The following is a 23,961-nucleotide window of genomic DNA, read 5'->3' as shown; positions in this document are numbered from 1 at the left end:
CTGGAGGAGGGCAAATGTTGTCCCTATTTTCAAAAAGGGGAAAAGAGAGGACCCAAATAATTACCGCCCAGTCAGTCTGACATCAATAGCAGGGAAGATTCTGGAGCAGATCATTAAGCAAACAGTCTGTGAGCACCTAGAAAGGAATGCTGTGATCACCAATAGTCAGCATGGATTTCTGAAAAATAAGTCAAGTCAGACTAACCTGATCTCATTTTTTGACAGAATTACAAGCCTGGTAGATGAAGGGAACTCAGTGGATATAGCCTACCTTGATTTCAGTAAGGCATTTGACAAGGTGCCCCATGATATTCTTGTAAATAAGCTGGTAAAATGCGGTCTTGACTCTGCTACCACTCAGTGGATTTGTAACTGGCTGACTGACCGAACCCAAAGGGTGCTCATCAATGGTTCCTCTTCATCCTGGAGAAGAGTGACTAGTGGGGTGCCACAGGGTTCTGTCTTGGGCCCGGTCTTATTTAACATCTTTATCAACGACTTGGATGATGGACTCAAGGGCATCCTGATCAAATTTGCAGATGACACCAAACTGGGAGGGGTGGCTAACACCCCAGAGGACAGGATCACACTTCAAAACGACCTTGACAGATTAGAGAACTGGGCAAAAACAAACAAAATGAATTTTAACAGGGAGAAATGTAAAGTATTGCACTTGGGCAAAAAAAATGAGAGGCACAAATACAAGATGGGTGACACCTGGCTTGAGAGCAGTACATGTGAAAAGGATCTAGGAGTCTTGGTTGACCACAAACTTGACATGAGCCAACAGTGTGACGCGGCAGCTAAAAAAGCCAATGCAATTCTGGGCTGCATCAATAGGAGTATAGCATCTAGATCAAGGGAAGTAATAGTGCCACTGTATTCTGCTCTGGTCAGACCACACCTGGAGTACTGTGTCCAGTTCTGGGCACCACAATTCAAGAAGGACACTGACAAACTGGAACGTGTCCAGAGGAGGGCAACCAAAATGGTCAAAGGCCTGGAAACGATGCCTTATGAGGAACGGCTAAGGGAGCTGGGCATGTTTAGCCTGGAGAAGAGGAGGTTAAGGGGTGATATGATAGCCATGTTCAAATATATAAAAGGATGTCACATAGAGGAGGGAGAAAGGTTGTTTTCTGCTGCTCCAGAGAAGCGGACACGGAGCAATGGATCCAAACTACAAGAAAGAAGATTCCACCTAAACATTAGGAAGAACTTCCTGACAGTAAGAGCTGTTCGACAGTGGAATTTGCTGCCAAGGAGTGTGGTGGAGTCTCCTACTTTGGAGGTCTTTAAGCAGAGGCTTGACAACCATATGTCAGGAGTGCTCTGATGGTGTTTCCTGCTTGGCAGGGGGTTGGACTCGATGGCCCTGGTGGTCTCTTCCAACTCTATGATTCTATGATTCTATGATTCTATGATTCTAGGTGCGTGCAGCTAAGCCTTTGTCTAGTCAACAGGTTTGTACTGCCGCTCTTCATGATCTGCCAGAAACTGACGTGACACTAAAGGGTGCTTGGACCAATTATTGTTCCCTCCAAAGCCAGAGTCTAATTCCTCCCATTGTCAAAATAAAAAAATTCCTTCCAGTAGCACCTTAAAGACCAACTAAGTTAGTTCTTGGTATGAGCTTTCGTGTGCATGCACACTTCTTCAGATACACTGAAACAGAAGTTGCCAGATCCTTCTATATAGTGAGAAGGTGGGGAGGGGTGTTACTCAGAAGGGTGGTGGGAATGGGAGATAGGCAGATAGCTGAGAGAGCCTCTTGACGACTCTTAATGACTGTAATAGGTCTTACAGGAAAAGGCAAGGGGTGGGAAGGTGAGAAATGGTTTAGTTATGTATAGTGAGATAAGAATCCAATGTCTTTGTTCAGCCCAGGTCTTTTCATGGTTTTAAGTTTGGTAATGAGTTGTAATTCAGCAGCTTCTCTTTCCAGTCTATTTCTGAAATTCCTTTGTAGTAAAACAGCTACTTTGAGATCTTTTATAGAATGTCCTGGGAGATTGAAGTGTTCTCCTACTGGTTTCTCTGTTCTGTGATTCTTGATGTCAGATTTATGTCCGTTTATTCTTTGACAGTGCCAAATTGTGTGCATTAACCAAAAGCGTTGGTAAGAAAGCTTAAATGAACACAACCACCGCACAATGAATAATTAAGCATGCCACAGGAAAGAAAGTTTAGGGTTTTGTTGCTGAGGGGCCTTCTTAGAGCAATGGAAAAACAACAACAACACCACAGTTTGTTCTGAAAAGACAGTAACTCTAACCTGTACTGTGTCATATATTTTTTCCATGTCCCGTGAAACAAAAGCCGCCTTCTTTGTTCAGTGATTCCTATTATGTATGTTTTTGTGTGTGCGCACACATGCATGGATGAATGGGCTCATGTGAGAACCACATGTGTGAACAAATGGAGGTTATGTCCTGACATCTCAGTGACTCTAGTGCCATTCCAACCCCAGCAGCAGTGTGGCCTAATTAATGCTGTAAAAACCATACATACATATGCATGCTCATGCATTCTTGCACATGTGCTTGTATATGCACACTATGTGTTTTAACAATACATCAAATGTCCAAACCTATGAACCAAAGAGCATTCTAAAACATACACACCCATGTACTGAATAGCAGTTTGAATGGCTCTGATTAGTCTCTATGCTTCCCATTCTCTGTGCAGCATGCAGTGATCTTGGCTGACCTAGCCACCCATGAAGAGGTTGCAACAGTAAAGGTATCTGACTCTACCTATTTCTCTTTCCCTGAGAGGGATTTCTTACATGTGCCTCTTATGGGTTTCATCCACCTGCTGGCACTTAAACTTAAGCCTCCAGAACAAATGGCCTCTTAGGGACATGGGGCATAATTTCTAGGAGGGGTCATTTGCCGGTGTGCTTTTAGGGCGTGAAAGTCAAAGCTGTTCACAAAACGTTGGGAGCTTGCATTTAGCACTAAGCGTGTATGTCTCATGAAACAAGTTTGTTAATTTCATGCAAGCCTATTAATAAATGCAGGAGGAGCACAAATCAGGAAGTGATCAAGGAAAATCATCACACATATATTAATCCAGACACTGATGAAGTTACCATGGGATTGCAGAGCTGGAGGGCAGCATGTTCTCGCCTCTGCTATTGGCCAAGTGCCCAAAGGCCAGGAGGGTGGAGGGGCCTGCTCCTCCTGCCCTGCCTCTCAGGAACCACATCGTGGCAAAGGAGAGACCAACTTTGGCCCCATCCATCAGCCACAAAAGGAGCAGCTGCCGCACGCTTGCTTCCCACCTCCTTGCTCAGCCAAAGGAACACGAGTCATTAGCTGCTATTCAAGCAAGAACAGCAACAAGGTGAGATCAGCCCTGACCAAAATGGATGTAAATATGAATTGCTTAAGACTTTGTTTTGGCCTAAAAGGACTGATCTCCCTCCTCTACATTGTTCCTCCACTCCTTTTGTCTTTTTCTCTTGGCATCCCCCCCCCTTTTTTCTGTATTGATGTGATCCACTTTCCAAGACAATAATTCTCCCAAAAGCAGACTCAAAACATAATAAACAGATATCCCCTTAGCTCTAGCTCTTTTGCAAATGCAATCCAGTTTAATTATAACGGCTTCAACTCCAGGAACCTGGGTCTTGTCATGTTATGACAGCACCAAGTCTCCTTAGTTAGCAGCAAATGTTTGGAAAAGCACAGCCAACATGATCAAGTGGATGGATCATCTATAAGGAAAGACTGCAACATTTGGGGCATGTGTATTTAGAGAAAAGGTGAGTGAGAGGGGCCATGATAGGCATAAACTTATAGAAGGAGTGGAAGAAGTAGCTAGAGAAAAGTTTTTTCTCCCTCTCACATAATAGAATTTGGGGGAAATGCAAAGGAAGCAGAATGTTGGAAGATGCAAGACAGAGAATAAAAAGAACTTACGCAAACAGTGCATAGCTAAATCCCAGAATTTGCTTCCACAAAAGGTAGTTGTGGCCATCAACTTGGATGGCTGTAAAAGAGAACTAGACAAATTCATGGAGGACCATGCTATCAATGACTTCTTTTCACAGTGAGTATGCAGGGGTTCCACTGGAGCTGGTAATGGGAGTTGTGGCTTTAGTATAGGGAAAGCATGTATGAGTCAAAGGAGGAATATTCCAAGGGTGTCTTGTTTTCAAGCTCACAAACTGATCCAGAGAGCCTAGCTCTGGATAGTTTTGTTATGTTCAGAGACAAGGAGATTTCCTTTTGCTTTTTAAGGCAAGCAGGACAGAGCTATTCCATTTTGTCCTGTTTTGCTTGGGCAGAATGCCACAGCAGCTGCAGCAGTGATGGTCACTGCTATAAGATGGAATGGGACAGAGCAGTAGTTGTGTAGACCTATCCACAGAGTAGATGGAATCATATCATTTTGTTGGCCCATGTTTTGGGCTCATTGCATCCTGTTGCCTCAGAACTTTGAGCAGTAAAGGAGGAATCTTTATTTGCAACATGACCCATTGTGTTTTGGAAACGTTTTTTTAATAACTACAAGCTTTCCAGTGGGCACTGGGTAATAATAATATTTGATTTTGCACTTGTATACATGTGAAATTATTGTTTGACCATTCCTTGATCTTTACATGTTTCCTTGTGGTTGGCCTTCAGGGGCTTTGTTCATTTCTGCCAGTTGTTATTACTGGTAGTGGATATGTGGTGGGTGGCTGAGTCCCATATTAGTTAATTTTTGAAATAATACTGTTAATAATAGTATGTATGTTGAAAGCCCAAAGTATTGCTTGGCACTGTTGCTTTAACGACATTTTCCTTTCATGGATTCTAGTCTTCCTGTTCTCCCTGTGGGAATTTTTTTGGAACCTTCCCAACACCTGTCCTAGTTGGGCTAAGTTCTGTGGTGTTTGAGACTGTAGCTAATTGAAGCCAAATTTGTGACAATCTGAAACCAGCTGCTGTCCATTTAATTAAATCTCTGGTGTCTGTTATCTGGACAATGGGAATAGCCAGTGCATTTTCTTAGCCTTGCAAGTAGGTCATGAGAAGCTTTGATCCTATGGCTGTGGACAGGCAGTGTCTTTTCCTGATTTGTAGCTTTTTGCAGTGTTACCAAAATAATAGCTACTGGCACAAAGGTGAATGTCGAGGAGACGCTGTCTGAGATTGTAGGTCTGCTGTGAGTGGAACCCGTATCACGTTAGAACTTCAAATCAGTCTAAAGTTGATAGCTTTTGGTTAGGAGAAATCCCCTACAATCAAGAACTTTTCAGTATAATTAAAATGGTTTGGTGCTTTCAGACAATTGAAAACCAGTGATGACACAGCATTTTTTAAAGCAACAACTTTGCTTGCTATACTTAAGAATACACACACACACAAACAAAACTTGACTTCATTTATTTTAAAGCCCTTCATAATTGTGCTGCTTTGGACCAAGTAAGTAAAATCACTTACCAGTGCAATAAAGGAAACTGGTGCTTCACGGTAGGATTATTTCCTTATGGCATTAATCATTTGCCTTGGCCTGCTTTCTGGAACCGATTCACTCACATTTTAATGAATGGTTCCAGTGCCTCATTATTACAGCCTTCATTCAGGTCAAGAGATCAGTAGAAGGGGCTCAAGCGAAGGGTCCATGGAGAATTTCCAGAAGGTGTGCTGGGACCCGTCAATGGGTCTGGGGACATTTCAGATGAGCTGCGAGGCTACCAACAATGGGTAAGGGGATCCAGATGATCCCCTTGCACTCATTAAAAGAAGGTGTGACAGGGTGTGTGTGCTGTGAAGCACTCCAGTTGGAGAACAGCCTTTACCAAAGGTGTTGTGGACTTTGAAGAAGTTTGAAGTCAGGACGAAAGGAGAAACGTGCTAAGAAGAAGGCACGTTAGGCAAACCCTCACCATGGTCAACTCTTGCCTGGAAACCTATGTTCCCAGAACTGGTCTCCACAGTCACCTATGGACACACTTTAAGACCATGTTCATGGAAGACAATCTTACTTGGCTCTGAGTAATCACCAAATAAGAAGGGTAGGCCTGCCCCTGCTGCTGACACACATATGGTCATGCCTCTTCCTCACTTAGTATGCTTGAAAAAGTGTTGTGTACACTTATCGACATACACATGTAAAGCTCAACCATCAAGGGAGATCCTGAGTGACCTAGGATCTCCCCTTGGATGGTAGAGCCTCCACTTACATAGGGCACCTTCTTATTCTCATGCATAGTAAATGCACAACTAGGAGGGTGTGTTGTTTCTGAGCAAGTCAATAGCTGGGCATGGAGGGGTAGGAGCAGCCTTATAGCCATGTGACACACACATTCCGGCATTCTTTGAGCACATGGGGTAGGGGTTTCTCAGTCCCCCTACCAACAGTGCAGCAGCAGGGGCTAATGGCTGAGAAAGTTATGGCTTAAGGGACAGGACTGACAAGTGAGTTCTGAACAAAGTCATAATTTAATTGGTGGACAGTGCTCAAAAAACAGGAGCAGCAAAACTCAGCCCCTTTATATTTTGTGATAGCTTCCTTAGCTACTCCTTTATTGAAGGGAAGGAGGGTATGATCTGGGTAAAATTAGGAGGAGGCAGGGTGTGTCTTGGGGGTTTTATCAAGAATCGTCCTGCCTTTCTCCAACTTTACTTTCAAGACTTGATTGTCCCACATTGTTAAAGTTTGAGGACCTTCAAAATACACAGGCATAACAGAGCAGTATAAAGCTCCTGTCTAATTCTGTAGAGTGGCACATGAGAGACTTTGCCTAACTACTTACCGAAGGCATTTAGAGAAAAATCTAACAAAATGTATGTGGCAACATAATCTTTATTTTAATTATTGAATTTATACACTGCCCTATACCCAAGATATCTTAGGGCAGATCACAGAATAAAATATTGGTGGAGTAAGGACCTTGGTGGCAATAAATAGCACTTATGTGCAGCCTGTTTGAAAGTTAAAACATTGTGGGAGAATGTTTTTTAAAGTTGTGTCAGATGCTGTAAGGATATATTCTTCCAACATCTCCATGAGGAACGAATGCGTGGAGAGGGGAATTGTTCATGCGCTCAGTTGAATGTCGGCAAGGACTCCTTTTTAATTTAAGTGCATACACGCAAATGGTGCTTCCAGATGGGGGCTTAATATTGTAACTGGTCAATGAGATGGCAAACAAGTTGTTGGCAACATTAAGAAACAAAAACAAACTTCTAGTCAATTTCTGCAAGAAAAGAAAAAATATAGATTAAACAGGCATTAAATTGAGGGGGACTGGCTAGGACTGATGGAAGTTGTAGCCCAAAGCATCTGAAGAGCACCAGGTGATGGTTTGTTTAAATGCATACCTTTAGTTAAGTTCTATGATGAAAAAGAATCAGGTAGTCTATTTCTAGATAAATGGATTTATGATTTACTAACATTTTAGCTACAAACAGAATGTCAATCCATATATTTTTGTCCTTTCTTTGTGAAGGTCTGTAGGGACTCGTATGTGCTGAATATTTGTAAAATAGTAAGAACACACCAGATAAAACCTAGTGATAACAGAACAGAAAAGAAATTGGGAGTTCATTGCATAATATCTTAAGCGTTAGAGCTAGATTATTTATCTCTTATATAATTGCTCTGCATCAGCAAGAGCTTTTCATTGCTATTGATACGTGCAATTAAGTCTCTGCTGTCTGCCATGTCAAACACAGTTTTGACTCACCATCTCCACTCCAAGGCCACTCTATCCCAAGGCGCCCCAGACGACTCCATTCTTCTGCTCGAGTTCTGCTAATCCAGCTCTCCCTCTGCTGGCAGCAAAATAAAATGATACAAAGTTAGAATTTCACAAAAATCATGCTGGGCAGGAGACATTCGGGAATCAGGTGATTGATTGGGCTGCTGAGTAAATCAACCCAGTATTTAATTATTTCAGGAACTGCTTCAAGGCATATTAATCTTTTTATGTCCCTTGGAATAACATGGTGAGATTAAGAAATCCATAAACTCTCATTGTGGAATTTATTCCAGTGGATTTACAAATCTCTCAGATGGAATACAGTGGTGCCTCGGGTTACATACGCTTCAGGTTACAAACCCCGCTAACCCAGAAATAGTACCTCGGGTTAACAACTTTGCTTCAGGATGAGAACAGAAATCGTTCTTAACCCGAGGTACCACTGTATACACAGGAAAACACACTTAACTTCAGACTAGGATGACCAGGGGAAAGGAAAATAGAGTTTGTGTATTATTTCAGAAATTGTGTTACCGTGGTACCTCGGGTTATGTACTTAATTCGTTCCAGAGGTCTGTTCTTAACCTGAAATTGTTCTTAACCTGAAGCACCACTTTAGCTAATGGGGCCTCCCGCTGCCGCCGCGCCGCTGGAGCACAATTTCTGTTCTTATCCTGAAGCGTATGTAACCTGAAGCGTGAAGCGTATGTAACCTGAGGTACCACTGTATTTAAGAAATTTGTGTGAGTTAGGCAGATTTGCCTTTAGATTCAAACCAAATTGAATCTTCCACCCTAAAATACTCCTATTAAAGTGTGTATATCATGGCAGCCTAATGTAACCACCACACAAGGCGTTTCCTATACAGTATAATGTTGCTGCAGCAAGAGCCTGATTTGGGGCTGAGGCCCTTAATGTGATAGTATGAATATATCAGTGGCGAAAGGGAGAGTGGGCACTGATCCCCAAGGCCCCCTTCCCCCACCATCCAGAATGCTCAAACCAGCCAGAAGAACAAACGAGTCTTGAGACGCCTTAAAACCTACAGTGGTACCTCGGTTTACGAACTTAATCCGTTCCAGAAGTCTGTTCTTAAACCGAAACCATTCTTAAACCGAGGCGCGCTTTCCCTAATGAGGCCTCCTGCCGCCGGTGCCCTCCCACCATTTGGATTCCGTTCTTAGACCGAGGTAAAGTTCGCAAACTGGGACACTACTTCCAGGCTGCTTGGCGTGAAATTCACTGCCAGTGGTATAGCCCTTTCTCTTACCCCATTCAGAGCTTTGCAAGCTTATTCCTCCCCAGATAGGAAGTGTGAAAAGAGCTGCCAGTCCATATTTCCACTGAAACTTGGCAAAGTCTGGTAGCTTTTAGAGTTTCCTAGCCTGCAATCCTGCACATACTTTTGAATATGTCTATTGCACAGAGTGAGACTTAGTTCTGAGTAAATATGGAGGGATTGTGTTGCATGTATAATATGACTGCCAGATCTTGCCATCTGACATGTATGCTGCTAATTACTGCAGATTAAGCTTCCTGTTTCAATTTGAGTTCAAGGTGGGGTTAGTTGAGATGAGAGATTCCATGACTACTAGCATGACTGTTATTACCACAAGTACTGTTTATTTGGGGGAAAGCCAGCATAAGTAAGGAAAAGGCTTGTATCTGTAGAGATGCATAGGAGAAAGGGACAGGTTTGATAGCAAGGTAGTGAGAATGAACAGGGTTAAGTAGTATTAGACAGAATCATAGAGTTGGAAAATGCCCTGAGGATCATTCCGTCCACTCCTCTGCAATGCAGGAATATTCAGCTGTCCCATACGGGGCTCAAACCTGCAAAAGTGCAGTGATGATCCAGAAAATGGAGAAATATTGGGGGGGGGGGAGAGAGGGGAAAAAAGAGAGCGTGGAATAGAAGTATTTATTTATTTCATAAAAATTATATCATGGAATTATAGAACTGAACAGTTGGAAGGGACCCCAAGGGTCATCTAGTCCAACCCCTTCAATGCAGGAATCTCAACTAAAGCATCCATGACAGGTGGCCATCCTATCTCTCCTTAAAAACCTCCAGTGAAGGAGTGTCTACCACCTTCCGAGGGCGTCCGTTCCACTTGATTTTAAGAAAAGAAAAAGCTTGATTCTAAGGAAAAACTTCATCCCCAGTAACTCTCTCTGTGTTGTTTATAACATATAAAAAAATAAGTAGCTGAGTCAATCCGTAATTCCCCCCCCCCAAACTACAGTAAGAACTTGAAAGCTTGTTCCCTATTTTGCAACATTTTATTTGGTCTAAAAAAAAAGACATTAAATGCCCTACTATAATGTATTTGTTGTTTGTTAGCCATGTATCTCCCCGTTATTTATTATAAATCATTTATGTTGTATGTTGGGGCAGAGACCGATCTTTTTTGCTTATGCAAAACACCTTGTGCATTGATGACACTATATAAATACTAACATGGGTTATTATTTTCACAGCAACATTGATTTTATTTAAGAAACATTATGTCCAGCTTTTTTCAGCACAATAGTTCTCAGTGTAGATTTTCCACTGTATTGAAATCAACTACAATTTTTATTATGGGATCTGCCGTTTGAGATTTAGCGCACAATTAGTATTTCATTATTTAATTAGCATGGGTGTTTAATTAATTAGCATTAGTATTTAATTAAGGATACATTGCTATTACCACTTCCACAAATGATGTGCAAGCAGGATGTGGAGCATAGGATTAACCTGCAGCAGCTCAGATCACGAGTCTATGAAATCAGATATCTTGTATCTCAGAGTGCCTGATACCTACACTTGGACAATAAGGCACAAATCCTGTGTTGATTCATTTCTTCCTTTGAGCGTTCTTGCACATAGGGTGGGTTTCATGCTTGCACGATAATGCACACTGCCAAGGAGGAGGAGGAGCAGGGAGATGCGAGTTTCAGCATCAGCTGTCTTGCTGATGAGGCTGTTTTCTTTGTAGTGAGAGAAGGTAGCACAGCATTTCTGTCTGAAGCCAGCTGGTGATGCTGCAGCCTTGCAAGAAGGATTTGCATGGTGGTGGGGAATACAGATTTCCCATCCGTGCACCAAACCACTGCTGGGTGACTGAAGCATCTGCCTCGCCTGGAGAGGGTGATGGTGCTGTGCAGACCCCAGCAATGGAGGTAGGAGTGCTCCAAGGGGGGCATTTTCATTATCTCACTAATCTCCCCTTTGGTGACCTGCCAGACTTCCCTGGAAGAGAGTGAGACAGAAGGGGATTACCGAGACTGGAATCACCCATCTCGCTGAGCAGCCGCAGGGGGAGGTGGGAGGGATGGGAATGATTGGTGTTCCACCCGCAGGCCTTAATCCCCACTGGCTGTCGCTCAAGCAGGATGGTTTGCAGGCGCTGTCGGATTAAAGCAGAATGGAAGGGTTCTGTAGGGTTGAAGCCTTCCTGCATGGCTGAAGTAATATTTTACCTTCCAACCCTCCGCCTTGCTAAGAAGGGCTGCTGCACGCTGGGACCCCAAGCAGGATTTGTACATGGTGCCACAGGAGAGAGGGGCAGAAGGTCGCCTGGGATTGTACTCCCTGCCTGATTCCACGAGATGGTTCATACCCAGGTGAGCGTTCAGTCTGGACATCCAACCCGGACTTCCTTCCCCAAGTTGGAGGCTTTGAAGTGCATTGTTCTACCTTTGGAATGTGAATGACGGGAGAGAGGGGAGGGGTGCCTGATAGGCAACAATGGAGCAGGCTGTTGAAAGGTGGAACAAAGAGGTAACTGATCGCTCTCAGTTTGAAATTCAATAGCATAAGGATACGTTGGTTGAAATCCAGGGTCGGAGGCTTGCAGCATCAACAGTGGAAGACGCTTGTTGCAGCATTAATTTTTTTCCCGTTTTTAACAGAAACAATTCAGTGTGAATCCAATGTCACTTCTAAAGCACAATGCGCCCCCAGCCGTGTTTGCCAGCAAATACAGAGCTCTAGAGGTGGTGGGACAGTTGAAATGGAGGCAGATTGGCCTCTTGCTGTGATTTTTGCAACCCAGCGAGAGAGAGAGTGGGAAGTGTGTGTTTTGGGTATGTGCTGGGAGTGTAGGATGGTTGCACCTGTGATGAAGCAGGCTGACTGTACTCTCATGCGGGTGGAGGAGGCAGAGCAGCTGTGCTGATCTATTTACAGTATTTGCCTGGCTCCAGCGGGAGATCTGTGCCTTCATGTCCTAGATAAAAACCTTTCTTTTGCTCCTGCTCAAACAGATATGGCACACTGGAAACCTTCTAATGTAAAGTGCTCTGTGCTACAGCGTTCCAGGAACCTCTTGAATCCATTGATGAGAGTTTTACGGCAATTCTGATAAATAGGGCAATATCTGTACAAATATAATTGCTGTGCTGTGCCAGAACAAAGATCTCCCTAGCATAGCATTCTGTCCCCGACTAGAGCCACTCATATGGTCAAAGGAAGCTTGCAAGCAGGGCAAGTCTGCAGTAGCTATCCTTATTCTTTGTTCCTAGCATTGTGTAATTATCAGCAAACTGCCTCTGAATGTGGAGGCTCCATTGCTAGCTATTATGTCTTTCAGCCACTGATGTCCCGGTCCTCCATCTAATCTGATTATTGATTGCTGGTGGGTGGGCAATGTATTTTTTTATTGCTTTGGGTTATTTTATAGTATCTTTGCATTTTTACAATGTAAGTCACTTTGAGACTCTCTTTTTTCATAGGAACATAGGAAGCAGTCTTATATTAAGTCAGACTTTTGGTCCATCTGTCCCAGTATTGTCTGCAATGAGTGGCAGTGGCTTCTCCAGAGTTTCAGACCAGAGTCTCTCCCAACCTTAACTGGAAATGACAGGGATTGAACCTGGGACCTTCTGCATGCAACTCAGATGCTCTACCTGAGCTGTGGCCCTTTCCCTTCTACAAAAAAGCAGTTAATAAATTGAATAAATCATCATCATAGTCAATCCACTTCACTAATGATCATCTTAGCAATCTCGGTAAATGATTTCCACAGTATGATATGGTATGATGAGTAATGATAAATTAATTGTGATATTTCTCTCCCTCCCCGAATCCGGATTTAGACTAGTGACATTCTCTGTGTGGCCTGGGTACTGCAATAGCTTTGCTGGTTCTTTAAGTTTATTCCAATTTCTTCTTTTAGTAGCAGAAGACATGCTGGGACTCATTAAATCAGAACTTGGCCAACATATTTCTAAAACAAATATGTGCACACAAATCACTGTGTAATTAGGATTTGGGGGTACAGTCCCCCCAACAAATCCAAACACTTTTTTAGTTTCATCTTTGGCTGTTGTAGCCATGTTGATCAGACAAACACAGGAATGTGCCTTTATGTTGTGTCAGATCCATCTAGCTCACTGTTGTCCACCCTGGACAGAGCCCAGCTATATATACTAGTAACAGTAAGAGCTCCCCATAACCTGTTTGAAGATCTCCCATTCCCACAGCTTTGTTTGTTTGTTTGGTTGGTTGGTTGGTTATTACATTTCTATATTGCCTTTCCTTCTTAGGAGCTTAGGACAAGGCGCTTGAGGTGTTCTTTGATCCAACATTGACAGCTGAGACCCAAATGGTCTCAGTGACCTCAAGCACCTTTTACCAGTTTCTGCTAGTTTGTCAGCTGCGGCCTTTCCTGCATAGGGATAGCCTGGCTACAGTGACCCTCCAGATCTGATAACCTCCAGGTTAGATTGCAATAAGTGCATGATGGGTATCTTGAAAATGGTTCAGAAGCTCCAGTCTGGCTGCTAAAATTCTGGCTGGTTTACCCAGGAGATGTATTAATGTCAGTTCATAACAAACTACAGTACGTTGGCTTCCAGTTCACTACTGAGTGCAATTCTGGTGTTTATCTTCAAAGGGCTTGGGCTCCAAATATCTGAGGGAGAGCACCTCCTCAATATCAGCTCGCCTGTGCATTAAGATAATTAAAAAGAGACCCTTCTCCATGTTTCCTCTTTAGGAGAAGCACATTACAAATGCATAATAGAGAGGACTTCTCTGTGGTGGCACCACCACTATGGGCTTGTCCTCCCAAGAGAGGGGGTGCCAACATTTGTTTTTGTTTTTTGACACCAGGTTAACACCTTGTTTGTTTGTTTGTTTTGCCAGGCATTTTAGATTATGGTGTTTCAAACTGGTTGAATGTTTGTATTCCTCTGAATTGTATTGCATTGTTTATTATATTTTATTCTGCATTTTCAAGTCTCCTTGTATATCATGGTGTGATTAATTTTTGGTTATAGGGTGGCTTTATTTTTTTTTAATTAAATACATATATGTAAATAAATTCATGCAGTTACTCAAGTTTATCATCAAAGCAACCATTAGGGGTAGGCTAATTTTAGAACCACCATGGATCTGAATGCATTCTTCCTAGTTTGGATCTAGTACTTTATCCATTGCACACACATGGGCTGTACACACCACATGCAGTCTCTAGAGACTCTGGATTTAGATCAGCTGTAGATTATCCAGATTCCATAGGTTCAATTAAGGATTGTTGCTATAATGCCCATTGTTTGCGTTTCTTCATAAGAGCTGGTAGTCAAAGATCCCTTCTGGCATATTTTTACTCTGGTACATGAGATGTACCGGGAAAACTGCTGTTCTGCCAAATATTGTGGTGTAGCTGGTTGCATTTACACTTCCTGCATCATGCCTTTTTCCTGATTCTGTGTGAGACTGAGATTGATTCCTGGCTAGCAACAGATAGTTCATATTTCATAAGCTGTTAATTGAATTTGTTCTTTCAGTAAAGGTCTGTAGTGGTGTTACCTCTATAAAAGGTTCTACACATCTTGAGTAGCTATGGACCAATGATTACTTTTTCGGAATGGAGAAGGTCGGTGACCAGCAATTGCACTTTCAGAGTGCTGTGTTACCCAGAGGGAAGCTTCTGGATCTGAGAAGGAAGCCTGCTTTAGTTCATTATGACCAGGAAGCAACAGTATACAGAAGGATCTGAGGCTTGTCAGTTTGAAAGTCACAGATACTCCTTCGGCAGGGGGAGCATTGGAATTAGGTTTGTGACATCCTTCCATTTAGCTGTCACACAGATACACCACCCTAACATTATGTTCAAAGTTCATGCTCTAAAACAATGGCTCTTTTAAAAATGTAATCTTGTAGGATGTCACTTAATTGCTAGAAAAGGTATAATCTTCCCTCTGCTTCTGCTTAGTGTGAGGGTTGGGCTCAAAGATAGAACTCCATTGTCAACCCACCCTAGGCCCTCAGTAGCAAGTGCCTGGTATTGTGTGCTTTGAAATTGCAGTATAGAAGCCACTGCTTTTGGTTTGGTGATATGAATCTAACTCTGCAATTGTCATGTACACACTGCAGGGTGGGGAAGAGCAGAGCTCTCTGGGTTTAGAAGGTCCAAACTTGATGACATGTGGAATAAGTCAATGCATTTCATGTTATCTGATTTGTTAAATAAAATGTTATTATTTAATAACAACAACAACAACACAGAGGGGATAAGGGTTGGGACTGTAGTTTGCTGAAGGAGAGATTTAATTGTTGATGTCAATGGCTTCTTCCCCACCATGGCAAAGAGTTGCTTCAGTGGGAGGGGGGCAGCTTTAATTGCAACTGTGGCACAGGAAGAAAGGGTTAAACTCTACCTCCCTGTTCATGATAGTCCCTATCCTGATCCCCTCCCCCCAAAAAAACACCACATACACAAATGCTCAATGCATTCAGACATTTAATGTGTCATCTAGCTGGGTCATTCTGAAATGCTTGAGTTTGTTTTCAGAATTAACCCTGGCTCTCTCGGCCACAGTGTAAAGATGCTCTAGCAAACATGACAGCAGCAGCTGTGCCCTGCCTGCTCCCTTTCCTTAAAGCATTGTCATCGTGCTTTAGACATTCCAGGGCCTCAGTTAGAGAATTGCTTGAAGCCTGCGTGGCTTGATGGTAACGGGCCAGATTTAAAACTCTACAGCTGGGTGGGTGTATGTCATCTAAGTTACCTCATAGGGAAGAAAAGCTGGCCTGATTTTGTGTGTGGCTTTCTTTCCACCATGCTTCACAAAGGCACGCTGTGATTGCCACATACATGTCTCCTGTCATCCAGCAATGAAATACAATCGCATCGCCTCTAGGGTGAAGCACGCTGTTTTATTTTGGTCAGAGAAAGCAGGAGAGTGTATGATCATGTTGCACTCTTTTGTTCGTGCCAACCAAGTCTATTTACGAAGTCCTGTATAAGGAAAGTGGGATAGAAATCATTCATTCATATATATATATATATATATATATATATATATATATATATATATATATATATATATTTGCTTTCGTAGATTTTCACGGGTACAGGAATGCAGGTTTTGGTGTCTTCGGGTGTCTTCCCGTGTAAGAGTTGGGGTGTCTAGGCGACGTTTCGACGAGGTCTCACTCGTCATCTTCAGGCTGGTGCTTTCAAACACTGAGATCCTGCTCTGTTCTAGTAACAAGAAGCCGAAAGCACCAGCCTGAAGATGACGAGTGAGACCTCGTCGAAACGTCGCCTAGACACCCCAACTCTTACACGGGAAGACACCCGAAGACACCAAAACATATATATATATATATATATATATATATATATATATATATATATATATATATATATATGCTTTCGTAGATTTTCACGGGTACAGGAATGCAGGTTTTGGTGTCTTCGGGTGTCTTCCCGTGTAAGAGTTGGGGTGTCTAGGCGACGTTTCGACGAGGTCTCACTCGTCATCTTCAGGCTGGTGCTTTCGGCTTCTTGTTACTAGAACAGAGCAGGATCTCAGTGTTTGAGTTCCTATAAATACTGTTGAGGGGGTGTGGTGTATAGCCTCCAACGTTCTGGGCAGAGAGGGAGTTCCCAGGTTAGTGTGCCTTTTCTTCTTTTGTTCCTTAATTACTTGAGGGATATCTTGAGTGATTTCTTGAGTGATATTCTGAGTACCACTTAGGAGGGTCATTAGGTGTGGATTAGTTGCTAAAGCTTTCGTGTCTTGACCTCTTGAGCTTGTGAAGAGTTTTTCTGAGAAGATGGCTGTACTGCACTTAGTTGTGCTCTGGCTTGGCTTCGTGTATAGGGGCGAGCTGTGGTTTTGTGCCCTGTGCCAGCCAGATCTGTGTAGGGATTGCAGGGGGGTGCAGCATCCGGAGGTGCCACTATGGTTTGGCTACTGGATGGTGTCTGTACTTTATCTGTGGAGAGGGTCTGGGTTTGGGTCTGGTGTGGTTGATTGGAGATGGCGTTCTGTGTGTCTCTGGTTCTGGTGTCGGTTTTTGTGGGGAGGGCTAATTTCCAGATGTCTGGCAGGCGGGACGTGTCGTCACGCTTGTTCATGTTGTGAGGGTGTTTCTCTATCTCGATGGCTTCCATGATTATTCTCTTGTGGTGATGTTCCATGTTAAAGAGCAATTTGGAATCTGCAAAATTAATTTCGTGTCCTGTTTCTTTCATGTGTTGGTAAAGAGAGGAAGTTTTTTCTTCTTTTTTGACGGCATTCTTGTGTTCTGCGATACGTGCATTTATTCGTCTGTTTGTTTGTCCAATGTACGTGGCTGGGCAGACTTTGCAGGGTATTTCATAGACCCCTTGGTTTTCTAACTGGATTTTATCTTTTGGGTTTCTGAGGATATTGGCTATTTTTTGGTTGGTGCAAAAGGCTGTTTTGATATTGTGTTTATGGAGGATTTTGCTAATTTTATCTGTAGTGCCCTTGATATAAGGAAGGAGGGCCATGCCATTGTTTTCTTCTGTGTCTTGGTTTTTGGGGGGTGTTTCTTTTTGGATTAGCTTCGTAACCCTGTTTTGTTGGTATCCGTTGGCGATTAACACATTTGAAAGATTCTGTAACTCAGTTGTCAAGTGGTCTTTGTCAGCCAGGCGTTTGGTTCTGGAGATGAGAGTCTTGGCTACGGAGTTTATTTGTGCAGGGTGGTGGTGTGATTGTGCATGTAAGTAGCGGTTGGTGTGTGTTTTTTTCCGGTAGATAGTGTGTCCTAGGGAGCCATCAGGTTTTTTGTAGATTAGGACGTCAAGGAAGGGAAGTTGGTTGTTGGCTTCTATTTCCATAGTGAATTGTATTTTGGGGTGTAGGCTGTTGAGATGTGTGAGGAAGCTATCTAGTTTTTCCTTCCCGTGTGGCCAAATTACAAAGGTGTCGTCAACATATCTGAGCCAAAGTTTGGGTTTGTGTTCTGACTTGTCTAAAGCATTGGTTTCAAAGTGTTCCATGTACAGATTTGCGATGACCGGTGAGAGGGGTGATCCCATAGGTGCTCCTTCTATCTGTTTATATCTTTGTCCATTGTGGATGAAGTACGTGTTGGTTAGGCAGTGGTTGGTCAGGTCCAGGATGTATTCGGGGGGATTGTATTTGTTTTGAATGGCTGTCAAGGCTTCATTAATGGGCACTTGTGTGAAGAGAGATACAACATCGAAGCTCACAAGTAGGTCATCGGGATGTAGGTTTTGCTTCTTTATTGTTTCTATGAACTGGAAGGAGTTTGTAACGTGTGAAGCGATAGATTCTGCATAGGGCTGAAGTTGCTTAGCGAGAAATTTAGCGAGATTTTGTAGAGGTGAGCCTATGGAGCTGACTATTGGTCTGAGTGGTGTTCCTTCTTTGTGTATCTTGGGGAGACCGTAGAGTTTGGGGCATCTGGATGATTTTTCTCTGGGGATGATTCTTAGCTGGATTTCTTCACTGATAGGAGAGGCTTTTATTTTGGATTTGGTGGTTTTTTCCAGATAGGTGGTGGGATCTGTTTTTATAGGTTGGTAGGTAGGGTCTTGGAGTAGATTTGATAGTTTTGCTTGGTAGTCCGATGTGTTCATCACAACAGTGGCATTACCTTTGTCTGCTGGGAGAATGATTATGTTGTTGTCTTTCCTCAGGTTGGTGAGTGCTTTCTGTTCTTCTTTGTGTAAATTGCTTCTGGGTGGTTTGCTGGAGCAGAGGATGTTGGTGACTTCAAGTCTGATTTTATTGGCTTCATCTGGGTTGATTTTGGTTAGGCTAGCTTCGACTCCGCATATGATGTTTTCCGTGGGGATGCGTCTCGGGGCGACTGCAAAGTTGAAACCTTTGGAGAGTACTTTGGTTTCAGTTGAGGTGAGGATCCTGTCTGATATGTTATGTACTGTTTGTTTCATGGGTTGTTGTGGAGGGTGGCTGGGCTTCTGGCGTTTCTCTAGTTTGTGGAGTTTGTTGGTGTGTGTGTCTGTCTTATGTGAGGACTCTGTTTCAGCTCTCCAAACGGCTAGTTGTTTGCATTTGTCCCAGAGTGCAGGGTGGATTTTGTTACAGAGTTTGAGGTGAAGAGTGAGCAGATCTTTGTTGGTTTGGTTTAGTAGGTATCTTTTCTTATGAAGTTCGTTTCTGATTAGGGATAGTTCAGTTCGTTTCAGGATCCTTTCGGTAGCTGGGGTTTTAGAGTGGAATTTAAGTTGGAAGCATGTGGGAATTAAGTTGTTGTCTCGGCAGTTGCGTAGGAACAAGAGATCACATAAGATGGTGGCTCTTCGGATTTCTAGTTTCTCGTAGGTTCTTGTCAGCTGGAAGGTTTCCTCCCCGTAGAGGTGAGATATTTGCTTTCGTAGATTTTCACGGGTACAGGAATGCAGGTTTTGGTGTCTTCGGGTGTCTTCCCATGTAAGAGTTGGGGTGTCTAGGCGACGTTTCGACGAGGTCTCACTCGTCATCTTCAGGCTGGTGCTTTCGGCTTCTTGTTACTAGAGCAGAGCAGGATCACCACTGTTGTGATGAACACATCGGACTACCAAGCAAAACTATCAAATCTACTCCAAGACCCTACCTACCAACCTATAAAAACAGATCCCACCACCTATCTGGAAAAAACCACCAAATCCAAAATAAAAGCCTCTCCTATCAGTGAAGAAATCCAGCTAAGAATCATCCCCAGAGAAAAATCATCCAGATGCCCCAAACTCTACGGTCTCCCCAAGATACACAAAGAAGGAACACCACTCAGACCAATAGTCAGCTCCATAGGCTCACCTCTACAAAATCTCGCTAAATTTCTCGCTAAGCAACTTCAGCCCTATGCAGAATCTATCGCTTCACACGTTACAAACTCCTTCCAGTTCATAGAAACAATAAAGAAGCAAAACCTACATCCCGATGACCTACTTGTGAGCTTCGATGTTGTATCTCTCTTCACACAAGTGCCCATTAATGAAGCCTTGACAGCCATTCAAAACAAATACAATCCCCCCGAATACATCCTGGACCTGACCAACCACTGCCTAACCAACACGTACTTCATCCACAATGGACAAAGATATAAACAGATAGAAGGAGCACCTATGGGATCACCCCTCTCACCGGTCATCGCAAATCTGTACATGGAACACTTTGAAACCAATGCTTTAGACAAGTCAGAACACAAACCCAAACTTTGGCTCAGATATGTTGACGACACCTTTGTAATTTGGCCACACGGGAAGGAAAAACTAGATAGCTTCCTCACACATCTCAACAGCCTACACCCCAAAATACAATTCACTATGGAAATAGAAGCCAACAACCAACTTCCCTTCCTTGACGTCCTAATCTACAAAAAACCTGATGGCTCCCTAGGACACACTATCTACCGGAAAAAAACACACACCAACCGCTACTTACATGCACAATCACACCACCACCCTGCACAAATAAACTCCGTAGCCAAGACTCTCATCTCCAGAACCAAACGCCTGGCTGACAAAGACCACTTGACAACTGAGTTACAGAATCTTTCAAATGTGTTAATCGCCAACGGATACCAACAAAACAGGGTTACGAAGCTAATCCAAAAAGAAACACCCCCCAAAAACCAAGACACAGAAGAAAACAATGGCATGGCCCTCCTTCCTTATATCAAGGGCACTACAGATAAAATTAGCAAAATCCTCCATAAACACAATATCAAAACAGCCTTTTGCACCAACCAAAAAATAGCCAATATCCTCAGAAACCCAAAAGATAAAATCCAGTTAGAAAACCAAGGGGTCTATGAAATACCCTGCAAAGTCTGCCCAGCCACGTACATTGGACAAACAAACAGACGAATAAATGCACGTATCGCAGAACACAAGAATGCCGTCAAAAAAGAAGAAAAAACTTCCTCTCTTTACCAACACATGAAAGAAACAGGACACGAAATTAATTTTGCAGATTCCAAATTGCTCTTTAACATGGAACATCACCACAAGAGAATAATCATGGAAGCCATCGAGATAGAGAAACACCCTCACAACATGAACAAGCGTGACGACACGTCCCGCCTGCCAGACATCTGGAAATTAGCCCTCCCCACAAAAACCGACACCAGAACCAGAGACACACAGAACGCCATCTCCAATCAACCACACCAGACCCAAACCCAGACCCTCTCCACAGATAAAGTACAGACACCATCCAGTAGCCAAACCATAGTGGCACCTCCGGATGCTGCACCCCCCTGCAATCCCTACACAGATCTGGCTGGCACAGGGCACAAAACCACAGCTCGCCCCTATACACGAAGCCAAGCCAGAGCACAACTAAGTGCAGTACAGCCATCTTCTCAGAAAAACTCTTCACAAGCTCAAGAGGTCAAGACACGAAAGCTTTAGCAACTAATCCACACCTAATGACCCTCCTAAGTGGTACTCAGAATATCACTCAAGAAATCACTCAAGATATCCCTCAAGTAATTAAGGAACAAAAGAAGAAAAGGCACACTAACCTGGGAACTCCCTCTCTGCCCAGAACGTTGGAGGCTATACACCACACCCCCTCAACAGTATTTATAGGAACTCAAACACTGAGATCCTGCTCTGTTCTAGTAACAAGAAGCCGAAAGCACCAGCCTGAAGATGACGAGTGAGACCTCGTCGAAACGTCGCCTAGACACCCCAACTCTTACACGGGAAGACACCCGAAGACACCAAAACCTGCATTCCTGTACCCGTGAAAATCTACGAAAGCAAATATCTCACCTCTACGGGGAGGAAACCTTCCAGCTGACAAGAACCTACGAGAAACTAGAAATCCGAAGAGCCACCATCTTATGTGATCTCTTGTTCCTACGCAACTGCCGAGACAACAACTTAATTCCCACATGCTTCCAACTTAAATTCCACTCTAAAACCCCAGCTACCGAAAGGATCCTGAAACGAACTGAACTATCCCTAATCAGAAACGAACTTCATAAGAAAAGATACCTACTAAACCAAACCAACAAAGATCTGCTCACTCTTCACCTCAAACTCTGTAACAAAATCCACCCTGCACTCTGGGACAAATGCAAACAACTAGCCGTTTGGAGAGCTGAAACAGAGTCCTCACATAAGACAGACACACACACCAACAAACTCCACAAACTAGAGAAACGCCAGAAGCCCAGCCACCCTCCACAACAACCCATGAAACAAACAGTACATAACATATCAGACAGGATCCTCACCTCAACTGAAACCAAAGTACTCTCCAAAGGTTTCAACTTTGCAGTCGCCCCGAGACGCATCCCCACGGAAAACATCATATGCGGAGTCGAAGCTAGCCTAACCAAAATCAACCCAGATGAAGCCAATAAAATCAGACTTGAAGTCACCAACATCCTCTGCTCCAGCAAACCACCCAGAAGCAATTTACACAAAGAAGAACAGAAAGCACTCACCAACCTGAGGAAAGACAACAACATAATCATTCTCCCAGCAGACAAAGGTAATGCCACTGTTGTGATGAACACATCGGACTACCAAGCAAAACTATCAAATCTACTCCAAGACCCTACCTACCAACCTATAAAAACAGATCCCACCACCTATCTGGAAAAAACCACCAAATCCAAAATAAAAGCCTCTCCTATCAGTGAAGAAATCCAGCTAAGAATCATCCCCAGAGAAAAATCATCCAGATGCCCCAAACTCTACGGTCTCCCCAAGATACACAAAGAAGGAACACCACTCAGACCAATAGTCAGCTCCATAGGCTCACCTCTACAAAATCTCGCTAAATTTCTCGCTAAGCAACTTCAGCCCTATGCAGAATCTATCGCTTCACACGTTACAAACTCCTTCCAGTTCATAGAAACAATAAAGAAGCAAAACCTACATCCCGATGACCTACTTGTGAGCTTCGATGTTGTATCTCTCTTCACACAAGTGCCCATTAATGAAGCCTTGACAGCCATTCAAAACAAATACAATCCCCCCGAATACATCCTGGACCTGACCAACCACTGCCTAACCAACACGTACTTCATCCACAATGGACAAAGATATAAACAGATAGAAGGAGCACCTATGGGATCACCCCTCTCACCGGTCATCGCAAATCTGTACATGGAACACTTTGAAACCAATGCTTTAGACAAGTCAGAACACAAACCCAAACTTTGGCTCAGATATGTTGACGACACCTTTGTAATTTGGCCACACGGGAAGGAAAAACTAGATAGCTTCCTCACACATCTCAACAGCCTACACCCCAAAATACAATTCACTATGGAAATAGAAGCCAACAACCAACTTCCCTTCCTTGACGTCCTAATCTACAAAAAACCTGATGGCTCCCTAGGACACACTATCTACCGGGAAAAAACACACACCAACCGCTACTTACATGCACAATCACACCACCACCCTGCACAAATAAACTCCGTAGCCAAGACTCTCATCTCCAGAACCAAACGCCTGGCTGACAAAGACCACTTGACAACTGAGTTACAGAATCTTTCAAATGTGTTAATCGCCAACGGATACCAACAAAACAGGGTTACGAAGCTAATCCAAAAAGAAACACCCCCCAAAAACCAAGACACAGAAGAAAACAATGGCATGGCCCTCCTTCCTTATATCAAGGGCACTACAGATAAAATTAGCAAAATCCTCCATAAACACAATATCAAAACAGCCTTTTGCACCAACCAAAAAATAGCCAATATCCTCAGAAACCCAAAAGATAAAATCCAGTTAGAAAACCAAGGGGTCTATGAAATACCCTGCAAAGTCTGCCCAGCCACGTACATTGGACAAACAAACAGACGAATAAATGCACGTATCGCAGAACACAAGAATGCCGTCAAAAAAGAAGAAAAAACTTCCTCTCTTTACCAACACATGAAAGAAACAGGACACGAAATTAATTTTGCAGATTCCAAATTGCTCTTTAACATGGAACATCACCACAAGAGAATAATCATGGAAGCCATCGAGATAGAGAAACACCCTCACAACATGAACAAGCGTGACGAC

The 23,961-nt window shown here is 43.2% G+C and overlaps 1 protein-coding gene across 4 annotated transcripts in view; it reads left to right on the top strand.

Annotated features, from left to right (window-relative positions):
- The window catches only part of TMCC2 (transmembrane and coiled-coil domain family 2), a 109,480-nt gene that overhangs the window by 41,039 nt on the left and 44,480 nt on the right, over window positions 1-23,961 (top strand). Inside the window, exon 1 of one of the 4 annotated variants that reach the window (XM_081193449.1) lies at window positions 10,674-10,864. The exons of 2 other annotated variants lie outside the window; for them this stretch is intronic. In XM_081193449.1, coding sequence (XP_081049575.1) covers window positions 10,724-10,864 — 141 coding nt within the window. In that variant the 5' untranslated portion in view covers window positions 10,674-10,723. One more of the 4 variants, XM_081193447.1, reaches the window with a different exon arrangement.

Source organism: Podarcis bocagei, assembly GCF_964188305.1.
Source record: "Podarcis bocagei genome assembly, chromosome: 5".
Taxonomy (NCBI): Eukaryota; Metazoa; Chordata; class Lepidosauria; order Squamata; family Lacertidae; genus Podarcis; species Podarcis bocagei.
This window is presented reverse-complemented; position numbering and strand designations above follow the sequence as displayed.